Source organism: Zalophus californianus, chromosome 2, assembly GCF_009762305.2.
Source record: "Zalophus californianus isolate mZalCal1 chromosome 2, mZalCal1.pri.v2, whole genome shotgun sequence".
NCBI lineage: Eukaryota > Metazoa > Chordata > Mammalia > Carnivora > Otariidae > Zalophus > Zalophus californianus.
In genome coordinates this window covers 188676727-188700872 of record NC_045596.1, presented here as the reverse complement: position 1 = coordinate 188700872, position 24146 = coordinate 188676727, and the positions used below count along the sequence as shown (strand labels likewise).

The following is a 24146-nucleotide window of genomic DNA, read 5'->3' as shown; positions in this document are numbered from 1 at the left end:
CATTGCTCCATATTTTCTCACAGATCCTGAGAGTTTTGTCTTACTTCTTACCTAGATGTCTTAATTTTCCTTAATTATATGTGAATGTTTCTGTCTCTGATTCTGAAAAAAATTTAAAGCCAATAAGTGGGGGTATGAGTGTCATTTATTTTTTAACGGAAAAGGAACTTCTTACTTCTATAGATGACATGACATTTTCCCTACATGGAAAGTTCTGGGTGGTCTTCATCAGTAGAGACTGGGCAGGTGCTTCTCTCTCTCAGGGCACAAGGGCAGAGAAAGGACAGTGTGAAGGCACTGCCCTTGTCTTGCAAAGAGCAGATGAATGGATAGTGTGGGTCAGTCGGACCAGCAGGAGAGGAATCTTCTAGGCGCCGGCTGGAGAAGATCCTTTCTCACTGTGGAGAAGGGCTTGGAGGACAGAGATGCACCTTCTTGAAGGGGCTGATACCTGAGCAATTTCTTCTACTCCCTGGTCCAGAGGAAGTTGGGGAGGATGCTTCCTACAAAGGACACCTGGAATCTGAGGAAGACTTCTGCCTTCCGTGATGACATCAGAGATAGGAGTGGCGTGCTTGATCCAAGAAGGCCACCCCACTGGAAGGGCTCCTGAGTGCCTTGATTATTCTTCTCCCAGTGAAGGGGTTACCTAGATACACCGGCCACCAGCCACAAGGGAGCGCTGGGAGGGGCGCCGGGCTCTTCAGGCAGCCTGGGCGGAAGAGGGAGAAAGAGCTAGTGATTGCCTTCCGGGAGCTTAGGATCTGACTGGGGAGCATGCCAACAAGAACACGAAGCCGGGTCTCAGCAGTTCGAAGCCATAAGAGGGCCTTAGCAATCTGCTGGAGGAGGCCCGAATGAGGACCATCGCTTGTGACTGAGATGGGGAAAGCTTTGGATTTTAAATTTCAGCATGAAACACACTAATGTCATACTGAAGCCTCCTTACCACACCAGAAAAGCCTTCATTTGTGCAGTATTTAGTTTTAAAACTTCCTTCAAAAATGTTTCTCCTGTTTCAGAAGACATGGATTTTGGTAGATTTGGGGGCTTTCTCCAGACCTTTGCCTTCTAATTCAGTTCATCTAAATTGTATTAATTTTTTCCATGTTGAGTTTTTGTTTATATTTAAGAGATTAAAAAAAAAAATAGGGACTGTACTCCTTTTCAAAGTACACCTTTGAAAGCTGGGAAGTAAGAATTTATCACACTTTGAAGTACTAAACAAAATGACAAGAATTGCTTTTTTTATTTTAACATATAATGAAATTGTGTTGGTGACACATCAAAGGATAGATAGCTATAAATAAAATATGGGCATGTTTCCTTACCGCCTAAAACATCCATTTCAAAGAGGTTAGAAATTAGGGAAATTTTATTTTTCTCCAAAGAAAAATAACTAATTTTTGTATCCCCACCTTGTAAGGCATGCTGAGACTTTGAACAAGGAAGGTGTGTTTTGATGTCTGCAGAGCACTTTCACATACATCACTCCATTTGATCCCTTTAAACAGCCTTAGCAGACAGACACAGTAGGATTTTAATAGCCCATTTGCAGATGAGAACGCTGGGACCCCTTGACTAAGTGACTTGTTTAAGGACACATGGTTGGTAGCCGCAAATCCACCAGAAACCACGGTGGTTTTCTGGGTCCCCTTCTGCGGTCCTTGACCACTCTGGACGGGCTCCTTCCAGGGATGTCTAAAGACCTTCAGGTGACATAGACGTTACGCTTGATATATTTTCAGATAACTCACTCACGTACACAGTTCCCCGATACTCAAAATTTCTTTACAAACTTGGTCGCTTGAATGTGGGTGAAATTTCACGATAATCGTTGCGGGCAATGAGATGTGCTGTATAGTAGGAAGGGAAATCACTTTTGTATCTTTTCCTTGTTGAAACCGTTAAACCCAAATGAGCTCACAGTGGCAATATGGACTAATTTGTTTCTTAATCGCTGAAATCCTCATCAAAGTAAGATTGGAATTTTTGTCACTGAATGTCAGTTGGGAGCAGTCCTCGTCAATTCCAGCACTTCGGACGGTCTTTCACAGTTCTTTGTTACTCCTGTCAAGTGTTTTATAGTAACTTAAGCCCAAATCCCAGGCCCATAGAAGGATTCTGCAATCTGTATTAGTGATTTGTGGTTTTCCTCCTCACTATGTTTCCCTGCCTCACGAGAGCACAAGGGTTTTTTTGTTTGTTTGTTTGTTTGTTTGTTTTACCCATTTAAGAAAATTTTAGAATACCAGTTTTTTAAAAATTATCAGTAATGTTGATTGAGGATAGATCTTCCTCTTCGCTTGGCGTGGCTGTGGACAGTTCCGCCCACTTTGCTTCTTGCTGGTGGTTCTGTTTTCTCTCCCGTCCATTCACTTGGGTTTCCCCCTCGTGGTACATAATGTTTATATAGTAAGAATCTTTTCCTTCCGTTTCTGTGCTTTATTATAATTACATAGAAATAAATTCGTTTCTGTTTTCTTTTTTCTAGATTGAAATTGGAAGAGCGAAGGAAAGAGCTCCTACAGAAACTTGAAGAAACTACTAAATTAACTACTTATTTGCATTCACAACTTAAAAGGTAAGCCTGCTTGGTTCTTGAGGGAAAAGTTTTTCTTGACTACGTTCAGGCGTGTTTTGGTTCATCCTGGATTACTTTTCTCTCTATTTTCACCTGCTTAAAAGTAAATAAAATAGTTATGCTGGTTACAATTAAAACTTGGATGATCAAATTTAAAGTCACAAGGTTTTTTTTTCATGAGCCCCAGGGTCATAGGCGGAAGATATTGTGGGAAGAAGATATACTTTATATATTTTAGCTATGAATCCATACTTAGGATATGACACATTTCTACCGATCACCCTTTCTTTTAAAAAGGGAGGAGGAGGAAAGATTTGCCTTAAAATAGTTAGCTACGTGTTCACTCCTTCAGTACGCACACCCTGAGGGAGACAGGGGCCTGTGTGAAACCTCTTTGTCTTTATTAGCTTGCCTTTGTTCTCTCTCAAAATTAAAAGCTTTATTCTTTAACCAGAATAACTACACTGATACTCTGTACTGTGTATGCTGTTTTTCCCCCTTCCGTATTATTAAACTGCATACTTGCTACTGGATATCTGTGCAGGTAGATTTATCAATGGGTACTCATCACTTTCTTTGTTTTGGTTTTTGCAAAAGGGACTCGATCTTTAGTCCGAATAGAATTGCTATGTGGAGAGCCAGGGTGGAAGTGTCCATGAGTCAACATGGCAGTAGGTGGTATACTAATAGCAGGTTCCTTTTTCCGCGGTCATCATGTTATTTGGTGCCACTGGGTTCCTTCCCTCCGGGGTCCGGAGGGGGTGGCGGGCATCGTGCTTGGGTTTTCTGTGTCATCCCGGTTTTCACAGCGAGTGCTCCTCTCCCCTCAGCCTCTCGGCCAGCACCCTGTCCATGTCGTCCGGGAGCAGCCTGGGCTCCCTGGCCTCCAGCCGGGGGTCTCTGAACACTTCCAGCAGAGGCTCGCTCAGCTCCCTCAGTTCCGGAGAGCTCTGTTACACCAGTCAGAGCGACCAGGTGGACACGGATTATCAGTGCAAACTGGACCTCCTTCTGCAGGAGAAAGGCGGCTACATTCCTTCTGGACCCATCACCACCATCCACGAAAATGAAGTGGTCAAGTCCCCCAGGCAGCCCGGCCAGAGCGGTCCCTGCGGGGCGGCGGCTGCAGCCCCAGGCCACACCCCGCCACGGACTGAGGCCCCCAAGTCCGTGGCATCCCTGTCCTCCCGGTCCTCCCTCTCCTCCCCGTCTCCCCCCGGCTCCCCCTTGGCTCTGGAAGGCGCGTTCCCCACGTCTGCTCACGATGCCCCTCTCCATCGGTTCACTGCTGACTTTGAAGACTGTGAATTGAGTAGCCATTTTGCAGACATCAGCCTCGGCGAGAGTCAGATCTTGCTGGATTCTCATTCAGGAGGCGTGTGCCAGTCCCTGTCAGAGGATAAAGACCTCCGCGAATGTGCCCGGGAGCCGTTGTATGAAGGAACTACAGGTGAGCGGACACCTCTGCTTCTACCTGCTCCCTCTTAATGATCTCAAGAAGAATGGGGGGAGGGCTGTTCTCTCCACAGGAACGGTTGTGCTGCCTGCCCCCCCTTCTCTCTGCGCTGCTTATTCAGTTCGGCTTCCTTGGAGGAGGAGTTTTTATTGATATACCTGGAAACTAGACCTTTTTTTCTTTATCAAATAAAAGTCGCCTTCCCTGCTCACTAGCTTTAATCATGAAGTGCCTGTCCTCTCGTCCAGAAACCCTCTGGAGGGTGGCAGCCGACTGGGGACATGTCTCAGGAACATCCTTCATACTTCCAAATAGATTCGGGCTCTGGAATAGCAAGGCAAAAGAAGAGGGTTTCTTCTAAAAGTTGGCCTAAAACAGATTAAAACCAAGGCCTTTAGCATACCAGCTAATTAGTACCAGGGTTCAGTGTTTAGATTGCTCAGGGAATTCTATATAAATAGGATTTTTGTTTCTCGCCAGACGCTCCCTTTCTGCCCAGAGTGAATTCGGAGCAAGCCGGGTCCGATGTAGTGGCAGCACCCCGCCATCTTCTGGCCGCATTACTAGCTGCACCCGGGGAAGTGTGCCCAGGACCAGGCTCTCGCTGCTGCCGCCGTGCGCCCAGACACAAGCAGAGGGCGGATTTCATTTTTGTTGTTGTTTTTTTTTAAATGTCTGTATCCCTTCCGCCTTTACAGGGCGGAAGCTTTCGCCATATTAGAAGTGGTTGTATAAAGAGCACAAGATGGTACCCTTGCTGGCAGAGGACCGTAGTTGTGGTCTGAGGACGATGGTCCGTTTCGGAGCCAGCCTGAAACGAAATGTGAAATAAAAGCCCCAGGGCCGGTCCCCAGGAGCCGCGCTCAGATCTACGCACGTCACCGTGTGTCCACCACACAGAAGAGGCCAGGCCTCTTCACAGGTCTTTTCCTGCCGCTTTAAGAAGCCTCCTTATTTTGTGTCTCTGGTCCGGAAAATTCGGAGTCTTAACTGATTGGCCAGTTTCGATGTTTAGAGAGAGAGAGACAAATCCGTCCCGTGTGTATGGTTTCCCATCCTGAAGACCGACACCCCGCCCGCCAGCAGCCTGGAGAGCCAGGGGACATTAGTGCGGTCTGTTTGGCACCGCCCGGAAGGGGCCACACGGCTCCAAGTGACGTGTCATCGAAATCATCCACGGCAGAGAAAATGAGCAGAGGGGTGGTGTTTACTTAGTGGCTCCAGGTGAGCAGAAGCCAGTGGTCAGGCCTCCCTTCCGCCCCCAGGAAGGAGTGCAGTGTGTGGAGCAGAGCGATGCTCTCTGCTCCTGGAGCCAGCCAAGCCTGCACCCTCACCTTGGTTTTAGCGAGCACGAGCACATTACCCCGGCTCTCAGCCTTGGTATTTCTCACTTGCAGAATGGGAACGACCAAGTCTCTACCTCGCAGGGTACTGGGAGGATTGATGCCGGAACATGGCGAAAGCCTCTAACTGTGCTTGGTGCTCTGCTCTCGGTTCATGTCGTTGGTACTACTGTATGCGGATAATCCATACAGACGGTGCTAAGCCTGGTTCCTACCACGGGCCACTGAAATTTATGAAAGTACGAAAGAAGAAGCAAGAGAAGAAACTGGAGTGTTTTCTCTGCCATGCTTCTGTGCTTTGGACTTGAAGGATCTTGAACATGTCAAAGCTGTTTTCATTCTTCGTGTATTGCGAGTGTTCTCTAGCAGCCCCTTGTCAATGCTCAGTCAGTTTGGAGGGGCCGGTCGGTGAGGCCAGCGGCCGGATGAGGGGGAGACCCACGTGAGAATCGCCCAGGGTCCGACCCCACCTGGGTCCGCGGGCTTCCTTGCCTGGCTCTCGCCTTGCTCTTGCCACTGGGTCTGCTGCTGTGCCTGGGAAGTCTGCCCAGAGCCCGGTGTCGCCAAAGCTTCCAGGATAGAGCTTTTACCTTTCAAATGCATCTTGTATTAGACAGCTGCTATTAAAAACTCACCCTAAAGGAATGATACCCGAGAGCTTTATTTGGAAAGAGTATTGAGTGCCATGTGGGAAAACAACTAAAAGCATATATTTAACCGTAAAGACTAAACCTCCTCAGGTCAGAATACCAGCACTCGGTCCATTCGGGGGTGTCTGACCTCCGCGTGGGGGGCGGGTGGCCCGGGGTCGTGTCGCCGCTCGTCTCCCTCAGCATTCTGGAATCTTCCGCAGGCAAAGTTGGCTTCCTTTATGCACATCCCGCTCTCCGGCGCCAGTCCCTGCTGGAGGACAGAGACCGCGCTGGAATGACTACGAAGTCCTTCCAGTCAGTCTCTGTCATTGTCAAAGTCAATTTCAGCCGCCGTGGATATTCCTGGGGGTAATCAATAAATCATGTCATCACCTTCACCCCTCACAAAGGGGGCTGGGCGGAGAGAGGCACTGCATCATCAAGGAAAAAGCATTCCCACTGCCAGAAATGAAAGGGAAAATGCAGCAATCAATCCTGTAATCTGAAGCCTTAAAACTTAAACATCTTAACAAGATGTAAAGTCACGACTCAGAAGGGGGGCGAAATGCATACCAATCCTGGTCCCCGCTCACTCGCTGGAGGATAAAAGAACTCCACAGGCTCGCAGCTTATTACCTAGGAACGCAGCTTTAAATGAATGCTTCTTGCTCACCACAGGATGCAGTGTATGAATATGAGTTCGAGATAAAAGTTAAGTGGTCGTTGGTGCTAAAGATTCAGTAGCACACAAAGTTGTTTTTTTTTTTTTTTTCCTAATGGTATTAGCTGGTGAGGAATTCTGTAAGTCAAAGACTTTTTTTTCCTTTAACTTCTGTTAGCGTGGTAGCACAGGAGATGTTCTAAGAATATGGTGTGTGCAGAGAAGGGGAGAGCAAAGGAGGCGGAAAACTTTCTTGCCATTGGGTAGTAGATGCTCTCTATTATACAGATGTCTTTAATAGTTGAGGGATGCAGCTTGCTCCTTGCCGCCGAGCAGATGGTAACTGCAGTGAATCCCTGACAGAGAAGCAAGGGACCGATGGGAATGTGTGTCATTTATCCCTTCCCTTCACGTATTTCAGGACGGAGAGAAACCGTATTTCTCAAATGATGACCAAAATAGCTGGCATCCCAGGGACCTCTGTCACGTCTTGGTGCCTTCAATCGGCCACATCTGTCGACTCCAATAGTAACATCCTCGATGCTCAGATGCAGATACTTTGGGATTTCTCATAACCAAACCACGTGTGTATTTTTATACTTAACTTTTCCTAATAATAATCCTAATTAGTACGCTCACTCTCCCCTCCCTAGATATGGAAAAGTCATTACCAAAAAGAAGAGTAATCCACCTGCTCGGGGAGAAGACGGCCTGCGTGTCAGCTGCTGTGTCCGATGAGTCTGTGGCTGGAGACAGCGGGGTCTACGAAGCTTTCGTGAAACAGTAAGGACTCGGCAGGAGCACTTTTCGGTTACACCGTCTCTCCTCCTATAGCCATGTGTGTGGGTTCCAGCCTCCTATAGCCGTGTGTGTGGGTTCCAGCCTGTGAGCATACTGCAGCCCTGAGTCCACTCTTTGCAGTAGAAGGGCGGTAGGCTAATGCCTGAAAATCTCAGTATACCGAAAACATCCCACGCTTGGAGGCTTAAAACTCAATGAGAATGTTGGAGTTGCCACTACCCGTTTGGCACATGAATCTTCTCGTGTATATTTCTGAAAGCCCGGAATGTGTCTCGGGGTGTGGCGTACCCCAGGGAGGCTCAGGAAAGTCAGGCATCAGGAAGTCTGTCCCTTAATGGCTCAGAGGCAGACTCCTCTTGAAAAGATGAAGAAATACGTAAAAGAGTGAGTTTTCACTGGGGTCAGATCCCCCTGGGGGCTGGAGGAGTGCTGTTAATTCAGGTTTTCATTCAGAATCAATAAGTGGCAAAGAGTAACCATAACAATCAGGACCCTGTTCGGAAACAGTTCACCTACACCCCCTGTCGCCCTTTCCCTAGGCCTAGTGAAGTTGAAGATGTTCCCTACAGCGAAGGGGATGTCACCATCGTGGAGACAGCCCAGGTGCAGGTCGGCCTCAGGTAAGGGAGCGCACATGGAGGGGCAGTTTTAGAATTCGGTGCAGGGACAAATGGCCTGTGCTCTTTCCCTGTTTCATCAGCTTCTCTTTTGACAGATACGATGCAAAAAGGTCAAGTTTCATGGTGATTTTAGCACAACTTCGAAATCTTCATGCCTTCTTGATACCTCATACTTCAAAAGTGTAAGTAAAAGTAGCAAAGGACAGATTGAAGTACTGAACATTGTTCACATATGATAGCTTTTACATTGGGATTGAGCAGTTCATCCAGATGGACGTGGAAAAGACGCAGCAGGGGCGGTCAAGCCTCAATCCACAGTGGGTCAAACGAAAAGAAGGAGAATGTGCAAAAAGCTACTAGATCTTGATCCTCATCCAGCCAATTCATTGTTAGGCTTAGGAACCAAGACTCTTTTAATCTCCCTTTTCAGCCAGAAATTCTGTGTTATGCTATGTTGCGGCCCGATTCTTTTAATTGAATTAAGATGTTTGGTGTTGCCTAATTATGCCTGCTGTTGGTTTAAAGTAATTTTCTGATCTTCTACGTGAAAATGTAGTGATTACATTTCATTTATCAATACAACTTTGCCAAACACCGTATCATGCTACACGTAAGAATATCATTCCACAGCGTCAAGCATTCACTTCCCCGTGACCATGAATTTCTTAGAGTTACTTCACTTTAAGTGATGTCATGATGCTATGTGGCCTGTTGCCTGGGACTCTCCTGACAGGTTTCTCTAGCGATCTTCACCACCATTCACACGCTGGAGTCAGACTTTTGGGGGCTCTCTTAAAGGCCTATGGCTGGAGACCACCAGAAAGAAGCCAGATTTCATCTTAACGCCTCTGACTTAAAATCCAGGATCTCTGTCTGTAGCCCTGCACTTAATAATATGTTCAGTCTGCCAGTGTAAGGGTTTGGAAATAAGAAAGAGCCGTTGAGGGGTGGCCCCCAAGACGCTGTACCCAGCCAGGTGGATGTTTGCCTTAGTGATAGAAGAATATTCCTCAATGAGAGGGGCATTTAATAAAGTGAATGTAAGAGTTCTGGATGTTTTCCCTGTGGGTTTACTTTTTAGTTCCTATCCGAATACTCTGAAGAATTGGATCTAATAGAAACTGGATCTAAATAAAAATAGAGCTAGATGGAAATTGTTCAGTAGACAGCAGAAGAAGAGAGCCAGTGGATGTCTGGGTATTGACGGTCATCAGAGCTGGAGGGGAATGGGATTCCAGGAGGGGAGCAGGCTGCAAGATCTCCTGAAATCAAGGTGGGGGGGGTGCGTCCACAGTAAACAGGGAGACCAGGAGGAGGGAAGGCTTACTGCGGAGTGTCTGTGTCACCCCAGAGAGCCTGCTTCCTGGAACTGAGAATCGGAAGGCCAGTCAGTAGTAGTACGCAGGGAAGACGGCCCTGACAATATTATCTGTGACTTCTCCCTCCCAGTGAGTAGGCTGAGGTATTGGAGCGTTGGCAGCCTTTTTATTTCAGGACGGCATATCTGGGAGAAGACCGCTCCACCAGGGAGCGCACCTGTGAACAGGGAGAGCCATCCCACTAGTCCAGGAGAAAACCCCAGAAGTCCCTGAGAACACGCATCTTCTTTAATCTTGTGCTGTGAGGGCTTGGCACATGTGCCGCTGCCAAGCAATCTTGGTGCCTCTCACTTTCCTCCTGGGAAGCCACAAAGTGCCCCTGAGGTAGGGTGACAGCCAGCACAGTTGAGGACCGATGTCAGTGAGTGCAGTGGGCTCTTCTGCCCCCAGCTCGTGGGCAGTTACTCGTCTGACTGGTCTGCACCTTCCTGAGATGTCTAGCGCCACGTTCTTAAGCCCCTACATAAAAGCCTTGGTCTACATAATGACACTGCCAAAAATGAAGTATCTTAAAATCGATCTTTTTTCCCCCCCTTAACTTCAAATTTTACTTTCTGGTTATTAGTGACACCAAGCAGAGCTTATGCTCCAGCTGGTTGGCTCCTGACTCAGTGTGGAGAGACCCCACCTACAGCAGAATGAAAGGAAAAGCGCCCCTACCTTCTTTCCCCCGTGCCTTTGGCTCTTAACCATGTAAAACTGTTCTGCACGTGGAAACGTTTTGGGGCCGCAGAAGTGGTTAGGCCACTGGTACAGAGGAAAACTGGGGTCTGGAGAGGCAGAGAATTGCTTCCTCCATTGCAGCTCTGCAGTGTACTTCCCCTCCTGGCTTTCAAACACACATTTCTTCTGCCGAATCTCCAGCCTTAACAGCAGCGGCCCAAGGCTCCCTAGTCCCCTAAGGCTGAATCTTCATAATCAGTTTGTATATTCTGATAATTCCATAATTATACATATTGCATCATCAATTTTACAGTCTGATGTAAAATACGGAAATAATAGGACATCCCTCAGTCCTGCCTGTGAATTTACAGTTTTCGCAATAGGAGAAAGGCATCTTTTAGAATTGGAATTAGACCAGGCGGGAATTAGTGGGGGAGGGATTTAATGGGCGTTTTCTTTCCGGGATTTAAAAGAAAATACTTCATGCCGTTTCTAAGAATTGTGAATCCTCATGTAACGTGTGCTTTAGAAAAAAATCGCCTGAAAGTAGTATTAGAAGTTACTGGTTTTCTGTAAGTCTTCCTCTGAAATTTACAAAGCAATAAGCCTCTTGAAACGGTTTGTCCTTTCTGAAACTTCTGTGCTGCTGGACAATAACATTTGTCAGTTTGCTTCACAATATGCTCCTCAGCCGTTCTTCTTCACTAGTAGGGTAATGTATTTCACTCCTGGGAAATGATCACCAGCACCCCTTGTTTAATACTGGGGGGTGAGTATTCTTGGGGACAAAGTTTGCTTAGCATGATCCCGTCTTCCCAGACTCAGAAAACTTTACTTTGGAATTGGCTGTCCCCAGGCAGGAGGGACGTTAAATTCATCTGCCCCACGGATTTTTTTTCCTCCCCTTCTCTTCCCGGGTCCTCTCGTTGCTGCAGCCCCGTGGGGAGCGGCAGGCCCGGGGGCACGGTCAGCATGGGTGGGCGAAGAGAGAGCCTCTGGGCCGCTGAGCACGGACGGGCCCATTCTGACAGCAAAGCTTTCAGTTGATGATGAACCCCATGTTCCCCTGTGTTTCTCTCTTTCGCAGATGATTTCAGACGACAGCTGCGAATCTGGTATAATTGAAGTACCTGTAAAATCCATTTCACGCTTGTTCTTTGCAGATACTTTAGGGTTGCTCTGCTTCCCTCCTCGATGGATGTCAGCTGTCTGTTTCGAACAAGAGTCCATCCAGCCACAGAATCCATCTTATTCAATGATATGTTCCGAGTGGCCATTTCCCAAACAGCCTTACAGCAGAAAACACTGAGAGTAGATCTTTGCTCTGTTAGTAAACACCGAAGTGAAGAATGCCTGGTAGGTCATTTCACAGTTCCCTTTACCGCCGGAGACCCATGATTGGGGTGTGCTGAGAAGAACTCTCTCGTTGCTGTTTCGCCAGCCCTGGGACCACCACAGATCTGCCCAGCGCCTCGGGCACAGCCAGTGGTGGTTTCGTTTTTTTATCAGAAGCAGTGATTTCTGGTTTTCATTTTCTTATTCAGGACCTTTCAAATCTGCTTATTAGTTGTGATTTTCTGTAAAATCTATCTCCCGTTCTGCCCTTTGACCTCTGTCATGATGATCGCTCTGGAGCGTGCTTGTTATTCCCAACGGGAGTCTTTGTGCTGGGTGCTTGGTGTACACTATCTCATTTAATCCTCATGACGGTCTCAGGGGAGAAGGTATGAGTACCCCTATTTTTAGATAAAGAACTGCGAAGAGAGGTAATGTGTCCAGGGTCACGAAGCTAGTGAACGATGGAGCCTGATACCAAAAAGACATCCCACACGTAATTCACTGTTATAAGTTTAAATTAGGCAGGAGACTGAGTATCCAGTCCCTTTATTATATTCCCCCCAGCCATGGTATTATAGCTTCTAGGAAGACTTAAATGTTGCTGTTTAGAGGAATACGATGTTTAAATGCTCACGCGAGAGACTTCATGTCTAATTAATGGTGAGTTTAACACACCATTGTACATAATAACCAGAAAACCATTATACACCAGAAAAGTTACACAAGGTGTTCCAATGCAGACATTGAGGGGGTGCCCATGTGTCCAAACAACAGCGCAGGTTTCATGTTGAACTTTTCTCCGCGGTACAATAGGAAACACAAAAACAAGCTTCATGATGAACAAAGTTTACAAGGATGATAGATTTCTGGTTGATATTTCCTTTTCTTTATATGAAAAAAATATTTGATAATATTACCTGGCAATAAAAAAAAAAGCCAAGATAGTGACTCAGTAGGTGGTCAGATTACTACAATAGATATGTGTGTCAGAAGCTCCTTAAAGTTAGTAAATACCTTAATTAATAGCCTTTAAAAAAAGTGGTACTGTTTAACTAGATCCTGGCTCATATGTGTCATTTGCTGGAATATAAAAACTTTCTTTGACATTCATCTAATCCAAAGAAAAATTTTGCTATCTGGTCTCTCATTTAAGAACCACAGTAAGGTTTTTGTTTTTGAATTTTATACTGGATAATGGGTTTTTGTTAGTAATAATCAAATGACTCTTACAGCATATTATAAGAGGCATTATGATTTATGCTTAATCGTTTATTTTTTTAATTTATTTTTTGACTTTTCATTAAAAAATAATTCTACTTACAAAAAGTTGCATGCTCAGTCATTAGGTTTTAGCAAAATAGTATCTCACAAAATAATCCTAGGGTTGGCTTCTAGATTGGGGTTATTTCTTACTTAGTCACACCTTCAGGTTTAAAAAAAAAAAACCTACCAATGCTTTATATGAGTATTGCATTTGTTTAACCCTACAACAGGCTTGCCGCATAATCTTAATTATATGAGAAGAGGCAAATGTGAATTTAAACATTTTATTTTCTCTTCTTTTCTCCCCCTCTCCCCCCCACCTTCATTTCACACAGGCTGGAACTCAGATCAGTCTGGCTGATTTACCATTTTCCAACGAGATTTTCACTCTGTGGTATAACCTGCTTCCTTCCAAGCAAATGTCTTGTAAAAAGAATGATGAAGAAAATGAGGACTCTGTATTTCAACCAAATCAGCCATTAATAGATTCTATAGACTTGGTGAGTCCAAATTGGGGTAAAAAGGCTAAAGGACTTTAGCCGTAGGACTAAAGGAAATAATGCGAAATGTGGAATGCTGTGGTAACCGGTGTGTTCCTGCTCGCCTGCACTACCCATCCTTCCCCAGCTTACCCCTTCCTCCCAGCTTCCTAACAACGACAAAACCAGAATGAAAGATAATTTCCAGCTTCCTTTCAAGTATAGTTTATAAAAGAATCACTCATTTCTGCTCACACTTCCTTCCATCAGAATAAACTGATGCATAGTCTTAGCTGGGTTAGGTGACCACGGAAAACCTTTTGCTTTAAATTTATACTTTGATATGTCGTGTTCACATCTTTGATTCCACTGTCAGGTTATACATTTGGAACTCAGATCATTTGCAGACGTTAAATTACTAAGGCTAAAGAACGTCTTAGTTTCTATTTGTTACAGCAGTAAAGTGATAAATATCTTCTATTAAGCTTGTTATAAATCAGCAGTTGTACTGTTGTAACCAACAATCATCCACATTCGACACTTCAGAAAATTTACAGGGGGCATTCTGGGAAGCCATTCATCACTGACTTGGCATCTGTGAATATTGTTACCAAGTTCAAGTTCATTTTCGGTTATTTATGAGGAAAGAGTTTACCAAGCAAAAGTCACATAATTACTGATCATCTCCTGTGTGCAAGGCACGACAGTGGATGTCGTGGTAGGTGGAGAAAGGAAAGCAAGCGTGCTGGTGGAGCTGGTATCACACGCCCCACTTTGTGGTCGACACAGAGTAAGGCGCACAGGATGATGAAATAGGACTTGGACCTTGGAGTGTGCTGATGTGATGGTCGCACTGTGGGTAAATTTTTTTAACAGCTCCATGCAGTGTAATTCACATACCATACGGTTCCTCCATTGAAAACGTACAGTTCACCCGTCTGAAGCTCACAGTTCAGTGGTTTTTAGTATATTCACGGAGCTGGGCCGCCATCACCACAATGTAGTATTCGAACACTGTCGTCATCCCAGAAAGAAGCCCCGTACCCATTCGCAGTAGCTCCCTGTTCTCCCTAAGGCCTTTCCCTCGAGGCAGCCACTCATGTTTCTGTCTCTATAAATTTGCTGACTATGGGCATTTCATATAAATGGGATAATACTTCTTTTACTTAGCATCATGTTTTCAGGGTGCATCCATATTCTAGCATGTATTAGTACCCCATTCCCTTATATTTCCAAATAATACTCCATTATATGGATATACCACCTTTTATTTTTCTGTTCATCAGCAGATGGGCATTTAGGCTGTCTCTGCTTTTTGACTATTATTAATACCACTGCTGTGAACATTTGTATAAGAGTTTGTTTGGACGTACATTTTCATTAATCTTGGGTGTACATATCTAGGTGTATGACCTGCTGGGTCATATAGTAGCTCTTGTGTTTTAACATTTAGAGGAAATGACAAGCTGTCTTCCACAGTGGGTGCACCATTTTACATCCTCACCAGCAATGTACGAGGGCTCCTGTCATCCCAGCTCTTGCCCCGTTATTAATCTGTCTTTCTGATTTTAGCCATGCTGTGTGGTGTGAGGTGCTATCTCATTGTGGTTTTGATTTATATTCCCCTAATGACTAAGGATATTGAGCACATTTTCATGGAGTTACTGGTCATTAGAATATTTTAAAAAATTTTTTTGAGAACTATCTATTTGGATCCTTTGTGTTTTAGGTGGGTTCCTCATCTTTTTTAATTTTACTTGATTATTATCTCTTTATTATTATTTTATTATTGAGTTATAAGAGTTCCTCATGTATTCTTGATACAAGTCCCTTATCCAATAAATGACTTGCAGACATTTCCTCTCATTCTATGGGTTTCTTTTCACTTTCTTGATGGTTTTGTTTGCAGTAGAAAATACTAAATTTTGAGAAAAGTCCAGATGTGTTTTTTTCTTACATTGCTTGTGCTGTTGATGTCATATCTAAGAAGACTTTGCCCAACCGAACATCATAAAGATTTACTCCTGTGTTTTCTTCTGAGAGTTTTAAAGTTTAGTGTTACTTTTAGGTCTCCGATCCATTTGAGTTATTCTTTATGTGTGATGTGAGGAGTAGGTCCAATTTCATTTTCTTGTAGGTGGGTATGCAATTGTTCCCAATACCATTTAATTGAAAACACTAGTCTTTCCCCACTGAATTAGCTTGGCATCCTTGCTGAAAGTCACTTTACCATAAGTGTGATCGTTTATATTTCTGGACCCTAAATTCTGTTCTATTAATCTGTATGTCTGTATTTGTGCCAACATCACACTACTGTGATGACTGTAGCTTTGTAGTTATTTTGAAATAAGAACATGTGAGTCATCCATCTTTGTTTTTCTTTTTTAAGATGGTTTGGGCTATTTGGGGTCCCTTGCATTTCCATATGAATTTTAGTATTTAGTTTGTCAGTTTCTGCAAAAAAAAAAAAGGCAGCTAGGATTTTTATGTAGATGGCATTGAGTCTGTAGATCAATTTGGAGGGTATTGTCATCTTAACAGTTTTAAGTCTTCTGATTATGAATACGGGATATCTTCCCATTTATTTGGGTCTTCATTAACTTCTTTCAAAAAATGTTTTGCCGTCTTCAGAGCCCAAAATCACACTTCTTTTGTTAATTTTACTCTTTTTGATGCTGTTGTAAATAACTATTTTCTGAATTTCATTTTCAGATTATTTATTGCACAATTGATTTTTGACTACTTGTCTTGTATCCAGCAGCCTTACTGAACAGGTTTAAGTCGAATAGTTTTCTTCATGGATTCCCTAGGATTTCCTATATGTAACATCATATCTTCTGCAAAGAGTTGGTTTTACTTCTTTCTTCTTTCCAGTTGCTTTTTCTTTCTTTTTCTCGCCCCTTCACCCTGGCTAGAACTTCCATTATGATATCGCAGGAAGTGGTGAGAGCAGACATCCTTGTCATGGATGTGATCTTAGGGGGAAATTTTCAGTTTTTCACCATTATGTATGATTTCTGCTAATGGTTTGTTGTAGTTGCCCTTCATCAAGGTGAGGGGAATCCTTTTCCTAGTTTGTTGAGTGTTTTATCATAAAGGCTGTGGATTTAACCAATGCTTTTCTGAATCTGTTGAGATGACATGTGGTTTTATCCTTTATTCTGTTCATACGGTTTATTGAACCGTCACATTCCTAGGATAAATCCCACTTGGTCATGGTGTATAATCCTTTTTATGTTATTAGATTCAGTTTTCTTGTATTTTGTTGAGAACTTTTTTTTGTCTGTATTCATAGTTTTCTCCTGATGTCTTTGTCTAGTTTCAACAGCAGAGTAATTTTGGCCTAAGGGAATGAGGTAGGAAGTATTCCCTCATCATCTGTCTTTTGGAAGAGTTTGAGAATTGGTATGAATTCTTCTTTAAATGTTTGGTAGAAGTCGGCAGTGAAGCCCTCTGGGTTTGGACTTTGTGGAAAGGCTTTTGTTTACTAATTCAATCTCTTACTTGTTATAAGTCTACTTAGAATTTTGTTATAATGTCACTTTGAGTAGTTTGTGTCTTTCTGGAATGTGTGCATCTTATCTAGGTTGTCTGACTTGTGGGCAAACAGTTGTTTGTGGTAACCCTTATAATTCATTTTATGTCTGTAGAGTTGATAGTGATATTCCCTCTTTGGCCCCTGATTTCAGTCATTTGAGCTTTTTCTCTCTTTTTCTTGGTCAGTTTGGCTAAAGGTTTTTACTTTTTTGAATCTTTTCAAAGAATCACCTTTTGGTTTCATTGATCTTCTCTGATATTTCTCTGTTTGCTATTTCATGAATTTCTACTCTGTCATTATTATTATTGTTGTTGTTGTTGTTATTATTATTATTATTATTATTATTATTATTATTATTATTATTATAGAGGGGCAGGGAGGAGAGGGAAAGAGAGAATCTTAAGCAGTCTCCAGGCCCAGGATGGAGCCCGACGCAGGGACTCGATCTGACAACCCTGAGTTTTTTTTGTTTTTTTTTTAAGAGAGAGAGAGAGTAGTCTTTATTATTTCCTCCCTTCTGATTACTTTAGGTTTACTCTTTCTCCGTTTTCTTAAGGTACAAGGTTAGGTTATAGATTTGAGATCTTTCTTCTGCTTTGACACAGGCACTGCTAGCTATAAATTTCATTCCTCTCTAAGTATTTTCTGATTTTCCTTGTGACTTCTTTGACTCATTGGTTATTTAGGAATGTGTTAATTTCCACATCTTTGTTACTTCCTATGGTTTCCTTGTGTTATTGATTTCTGATTTCCTTACAGTGCCGTCAGAGCACATACTTTGTATGATTTCAGTCCTTCTAAGTTTACTGAGGCTTGTTTTACGGCCTAACATATGCTACCATTCCCGGAGAATGTTCCATGTGCCCTTGAGAAGAATGTGTGCTCTGCTCTTATTGGGTGAGTATTCTACAGGTGTTTCTTAGGTTCACTGTGTTGTTACACATATATATACATTTTTATTACACTTCTTGTCTTACTCTAATCTCACTTTTTTTTTAAAGATTTATTTATTTATTTGAGAGAGCGAGAATGAGAGAGAGAGAGAGTACATGAGAGGGGGGAGGGTCAGAGGGAGAAGCAGCCTCCTTGCTGAGCAGGGAGCCCGATGTGGGACTCGATCCCGGGACTCCGGGATCATGACCTGAGCCGAAGGCAGTCGCTTAACCAACTGAGCCACCCAGGCGCCCCTCTAATCTCACTTTAACTTGTTTCTTTTGTGGAGAGGAGTGATGGAGAGATTTATAACGAAGTGTACAAAGGTAGTGTGTATTTTCCAATGAATTTTCACAAAGTCAACACACCTGTGTAGCTACCACCCAGATCAGGGTATAGTGCATTACCAGCACCCCAGAATCCTCCTTTGTGCCCCATCTAGTCACTACCACTCTCCCCTAAAGGTAATCTCTATTCTGACTTCTGTCTTTGAACTTTATATAATGGAATCATTCAGTATATGTTCCTTTATGTCTGGCATCTCATTTTCAGCATTATGTTTGTGCAAGTCATCTGTGTTTTGTGTAATTGTACTTCAGCCATGCTCAGTGTTGTGTGATAGTTCATTGTATAATTATATCACGCTTTCTTTATCCATTCTGCTATTGATGGACCTTTGAGTTTCTAACTTGAGGGCTATTATGAGTAGTGCTGCTATTAGCATCTCGTACATGTCTTTATTTATCGTCTTTATTTTAGCCATTGTGATAGATATATAGTACTCTCCTGTTTTTTGCATTTCCCTGATTATGTTTAATGGCCAGTTGGATGTCATCTTTTGTGAAGTGTCTGTTCGAGATTTTGCCCGTTTTTCTATCAGATTCTTTTTTTTTTCATAGGTTGGTAGCAGTTCTTAATTTTAGATTTGAGTGTTTTGTCCAATATGTTTTTTGCAAATAGCTCTTCCTATTCTGTGGCTTGCCCATTCATCTTCTTAACGTTGCCTTTTGGTGAATGGAAGTACTCGGGTTTAACATAGTCTTATTTATCAATTTTTCCCTGTATGCTTAGTGCTTTCCTTTGCGATTCAAGAACTGTTTGCCTACCGCAGGATCATGAAGATGGTTTACTGTATTATCTTAAAAGCTTTATTGCCTTACCTTTCACATTTAGATCTAAGTTCATCTGAAATTATCTTATGTATAAGGTGTGAGGTAGGGGTCAAGATTCCTTTTTATCCATGTGATAGCTGATTGACCCAGCACCATTTGTTGAAAAACTTTTCTTTCCCGACTGCATCACAATGTCATCTTTCTCATAAGGTGCTTGGGAGTCTGGTCATGGATAATTCTGTTCTATTCTATGGGCTTAGTTGTCCACCTCTGCAGAAAATACTATACTTTTTTCACAGTGAGGGCTTTAAATAAATTCGTCATTTAGAGTGATTTTTAAGGCTATTTATAGATAATTGCTATCAGATTAAAGGAATTTCTTGCTCTTTCTAGGTTGCTAAGACTTTTTATTATGCATGGACATTGAATTTTATCAAACATTTTTACTGCTTACTTACCTCTTAAATTGATTACACGATTGTTCTCTTTTATTTTCTTAATGTGGTGGATTATACATTGATTGACTTTTGAATGTTAAGCCACCCCTGGATTCCTAGAATAGGACAGACTTCATTGTGGTATATTTTACATGTGTTTTTATATGCGTTGCTGGATTTGATTTCTTGATTTTGTGTTTGGGCTATTTTTCATTTATGTTCATGAGAGAGATTAGTCTTTAGTTTTCTTTTTTTGTAATGTCATTTTTTGATATCAAGGTTTTACAGGCTTCATAAGTTAGAAAGCATTCTTTTTTTTACTCTCTGCAGAAGGCTTTGTAAGAGGGGTGTCATATCTTCCTTAAATATTTGGAAGAATTCCCAAGAAAATTCACCAGCCTAGCCTGTAATTTTCTTTGTGAGAAGCAGCCTTTCTCAACTAAGGTTCTGCAAAAGTAGTAAGCACTATAAAAAAATGTTTTCAATGACTACTTTCTTATTTCTCCCAAGGATGACACATAACTTATACCATTCTAGATGTTACATTTTATTTTGTTTTAATATAATGGATGCTAGGGGCTAGGGGATTGTTTTTTAATTACAGGTTCAATTTCTTTATTAAGTATAGGACTATTCCAGCTTTCTGTACTTGTATTCATTTTAGTAAAAGTAGTGTTTTCTATAGGATTTTTCTGTTTTATCTATATTACCAAAAGTTTGGCAAAGTTATTCATGATACCTTCTTATTTTCATTATATGCAAGGACTTTGCTGTGTTCTCTGTTCTGTTTCTCACATGGGTAACTTTTACCATTTCTGTTTTTTTTCACTCTTGCTAGGGATTCGTCAAGTTTTTTATTTTATTCAAAGAAACAACTTTTGGCCTCGTTGATTTTTTTTTTTTTCTAATTTATATGTGTGTTTTCTATTTTGTTAATTCTGCTCTTTTCTTTATTATTTCCTTGCTTCTACTTTCTTTAGGTTTAATTTGCTGTACTTTTTTTACTTCTTGAGATAGATCATTATTTAACAACGTTCTTTTCCAATATATGCATTTAGGGCTAAAAAATTCTTTTTGAGCACAGCTTTGGCTGCTTTTCACAAGTTTGATAATATGAGATTATTAAAATATCATTGAATTTAAAATAGTTTATAATTTCCATTGTCGTTTCTTTTTTGATCTGTGAGGTTTTTTTAGAAGTGTATTCACTTAATTCCCAAACAATGAGGTTTTTCTAGTTTTCTTTTTATTATCGATTTCTAGCTGTATTTCACTGTTTTCAGAGAACAGAGTACATACTAGTCAATCATACAGAATATTGAGACTTGCTTTATGGCTTAGCACGTGGTCAGTTTTGGTAAAAGTTTTGTGTGTTGTTGAAAAGTTGTTATTAAAAGTTTTGTGTGTTGCAGGTCAAGTTTGTTGATTTTGCCCTTCAAATCTTCCACATTTACTGATTTTTCTCTTATTTTACCAGTTGTTGAGAGGTATATTAAAATCCTCCCACGTAGGATTATAGACATCTGTTTCTCCTTTTAGTTTGTTAGTTTTTGCTTTCTGAATTTTGTGTCTGTATTTTTGGGTAAATATAAATTTAGCATTGTGTTGTATCTTTCTGTTCAACTGGCCCTTTTATTATTATAAAATATCCCTCTTTATCTGTTCTAATACCCCTTATTTTATACTCTGTTTGTCTGATATTCATAAAGCTATCTCAGCCCTTCTTTTGGTTAGTGTTTTCATGGTTTTATCTTTTTCCATCCTTTTACTTCCAATACTTCTGAATTCTTAAAGTGTTGCACTTGTAAGCAGTATATAGTTGGTTTTGGTTTATTATCCAGTCTTAAAAGCTTTACTTTTTAATGGAAATATTTAGTTCATTTACATTTAATGCTAATTAGTAATATATTTGGGTTTGACCCTATGGTCTTACTGTTTGTTTTCTTGCAGTACTGTCTTTGCTCCTTGTTTTCCTTCTTTTGGATTAGTCAAGTATTTTTTTAAATTTCATTTTCCCTCCTATTAGATCATGAGTAATACAGTCTTTATTTTTTGCACATCCCTAGTGACTACAGCATGGATCCTTGCGCTATTAGAAGCTACCTTAAATTAATGCTTTTACTTTTTCCCAGGCAGTCTAAGAATTTAAAAGACTTTAACTCCATTCATTCCCTTTCTGCCTTCTGTGAAATTATTGGTCATGTATTTTAGGTACGCATGTTTTAAATTCCATAAGGTATTATTTTTTATTGACAGTCAATATTCATTTAGACTACCCCACATCTTTACCCCTCCTGGTGTATTTCATTTCTTTCTGCATTAGTGTGCTTCCATTTGGGTCATTTTCCTTCTGCTTGAAGAATTCCCTCTGGTATTTCTTCTAGTGCAGATCCATCAGTGTCTTTATTTCCACTTGTGAAGGACTTTTTTTCTGCATATTCAGAGTTCTAGGTGGGCAGTTAATTCTCTGAACACACTGAATATACCATTTTGTTGTCATTTGGTTTCCACTGATTCTGTTGAGCTGCTGGAGAATAGTTGATCCTTCAAAAGTAATGCATCTTTTTTTTCACTGTTTATAAGATTTTTCTCTCTTTCTTTGCTTTTCAGCAGTTTCACTCTGATGTGCTAATGCGGCATTCTTTCTGTATACACTAGTGAAATTCTCCATCATTTCATCAGTTTTATTGAACATATTAATTGTAAAATCTTAAATTCCTTCTCTGAATAACTGCAGTATGTGGATCACCTATAGATCTGCCTCTTTCATCTTATTTGTTGCTGTTCTTGCCCTTCGATCAGTCATTGGGTCCTGTTTCCAGTGGATTCCATATTATGTATGAAGAATGATAGAGGCTCTGGCTGATACCTTCCTCCAGAGAGGATTTAATATTCTTCCAGAAGGCAGGTTACAGATCACCTGGATCACTTGGAGGACCTGAGTTCCAGTTTTCCTCTCCCTAGGACCATAAAGAAACTGAAACATCTGCTTCCTGTTTTAGCCTCCTCACAGCTGGGTTTTCTTCAGTTTCTCACCTCTTGCTTTCACACATGCCACTTAGGAACAGCAAATAGCACACCAAGAGTATTGTACAGAATACCGGACTCACCACAGATCCTTTCTCTGGCCCCTCGCGCACTGCCTGCCATGGTGGTTCAGCTTGGTTTTCATCTTTGCATCCTACTGATATTGCCAGTGTCCTGCACAGCCATAGTTTTAGCCTCTACACCCCACCGCTAGAGCTGACACCATCCCCAAGGGAGAAGAGTGACAGTGATGTCGCTTCACCTTCTTGTACTTTCTTCTCCCTGGGATCTTGGCCTCTATTCCTGATTGCCAGTGTTGCTCTTTCAGCTGGAGTATTTAGTTTGTTTATTGCTTTTTGTCTTATTTTATCCAGTTTTCATATTTGTTCTCAGCAGGAGGATTGGGTCCCGTACCACCTTCTTTTTCACAACCGGAAGCTTACATCCCCATCTGATGAGTTTTTAAATCATGTCTCACAGTAGATGATGTTCGGTGCCATATATGCTTTCTATTCCCCAGGATGCAGTGTCAGCCTTACTTGCAAGAACATCAGCCGAGCTGTTGGCTGTGGAACAGGAATTAGCACAAGAAGAAGAAGAAGAAGAAGAAGAAGAAGAAGAAGAGGAAGAAGAACCCGGGCAGGAAGAAGAGCAAAGAGGTCCAGATGGAGATTGGTAAAAACAGTTGTTTCCTTTTGCTCTCTGGGAACTCAAAGAGGATGTGTTTAGTTTCTTACAAGAAATTTTCAGGGGAACCTTCATAGGTTTCTTATTACCCTGGAATTTTGGAGAACAGTGCCATGCCAGGGAGCCGCCATTAAAGGAAAGACCTTCTTTGGTCATCAGAGAGTCGAAGAAGGCAACAGGGAAATGGCGGGCAGCATCAGCGTGAACACAGGAAGGAGGCTCTTTGTTCCTGCTTCCTTCAGTGCTGACACTCTTTCCGGAGCTGTTTGAAATTTTAAGTCTAAAAATACCTGTTTTGAAAGATGCGGTGGTGTATTGTCCATTCATACATAAATTTAAAACTTACTTTCTTTTTCTTTAAACTACCAGAAGTACCATTGTACCATTTAGGTTCAGGCAAGTCAGGGCACATGTTCTAGAAAACAGCTTCTGAGTCGTCACTCTCTATTTGTTACCACTTCCATCTTCTTTTCCTGCTCCCTCCTCATTCTCCACACCCCCACCCTTAAAAAAAAAAAAAAGGTTACTATAGCTGTTGTCTAGATTCACATACAGAAAAGAACTGTATTTCCTGGTTTGCAGTTTTCTCTAAAAACAAATCTTAGTGAATGCGTCGTTTTTAAAGTATATATGTAAAATTATTTGGATTGATTTTAATGTATATGTAGTTGCTTATACTGATACGCTTGAACTGCTGTTAACACATATGTATAGTGTGTGTGTGTGTGTGTGTGTGTGTAAAACTTGTTACAAGCTAACAGTGACAAGATATGTCGTAAATAACAAACTCTTAGACCTTTGGAAGGAAGGCTTACTACAGTGATGCACAAAGGCACAGATGTACTTTGTTCTTATCAGAAGCCCTTTACAATGGTTAGGAATCAGAGTACTACAAAAATAATAAATACAAGAGTGATTATAAGGTTCATCATGGTATTTTAAATACCAAGCCTTCTTTGTGTATGTAAAATACAATTCATTTCATATATGTTTCAGAAAATGTAGCATAAAGGAATTTATAGCTCACAGAATTCATTGCTCGCTCCCCTGTGCTCACTGCATGACTAGGCGTTTAATTACTGGCGTGTGCCAATTTGTCAGAAAGTCACCAATCACAATTATAGCTCAACTTTGAGTTATCAGTGAAAGAAGTGTTTCCGTTCTAAGGACATGAAACTCAACAAAGCATGAGG

The 24146-nt window shown here is 41.8% G+C and overlaps 1 protein-coding gene across 2 annotated transcripts in view; it reads left to right on the top strand.

Annotated features, from left to right (window-relative positions):
• Positions 1-24146, top strand: part of WWC2 (WW and C2 domain containing 2) — a 199498-nt gene that overhangs the window by 147002 nt on the left and 28350 nt on the right. For both annotated transcript variants that reach the window (XM_027598679.2, XM_027598681.1), the window contains 8 exons: positions 2495-2584; positions 3415-4034; positions 7330-7459; positions 8017-8097; positions 8193-8279; positions 11303-11495; positions 13076-13240; positions 22787-22941. In XM_027598679.2, coding sequence (XP_027454480.1) covers positions 2495-2584; positions 3415-4034; positions 7330-7459; positions 8017-8097; positions 8193-8279; positions 11303-11495; positions 13076-13240; positions 22787-22941 — 1521 coding nt within the window. The remainder of the gene's footprint in view (positions 1-2494; positions 2585-3414; positions 4035-7329; positions 7460-8016; positions 8098-8192; positions 8280-11302; positions 11496-13075; positions 13241-22786; positions 22942-24146) is intronic.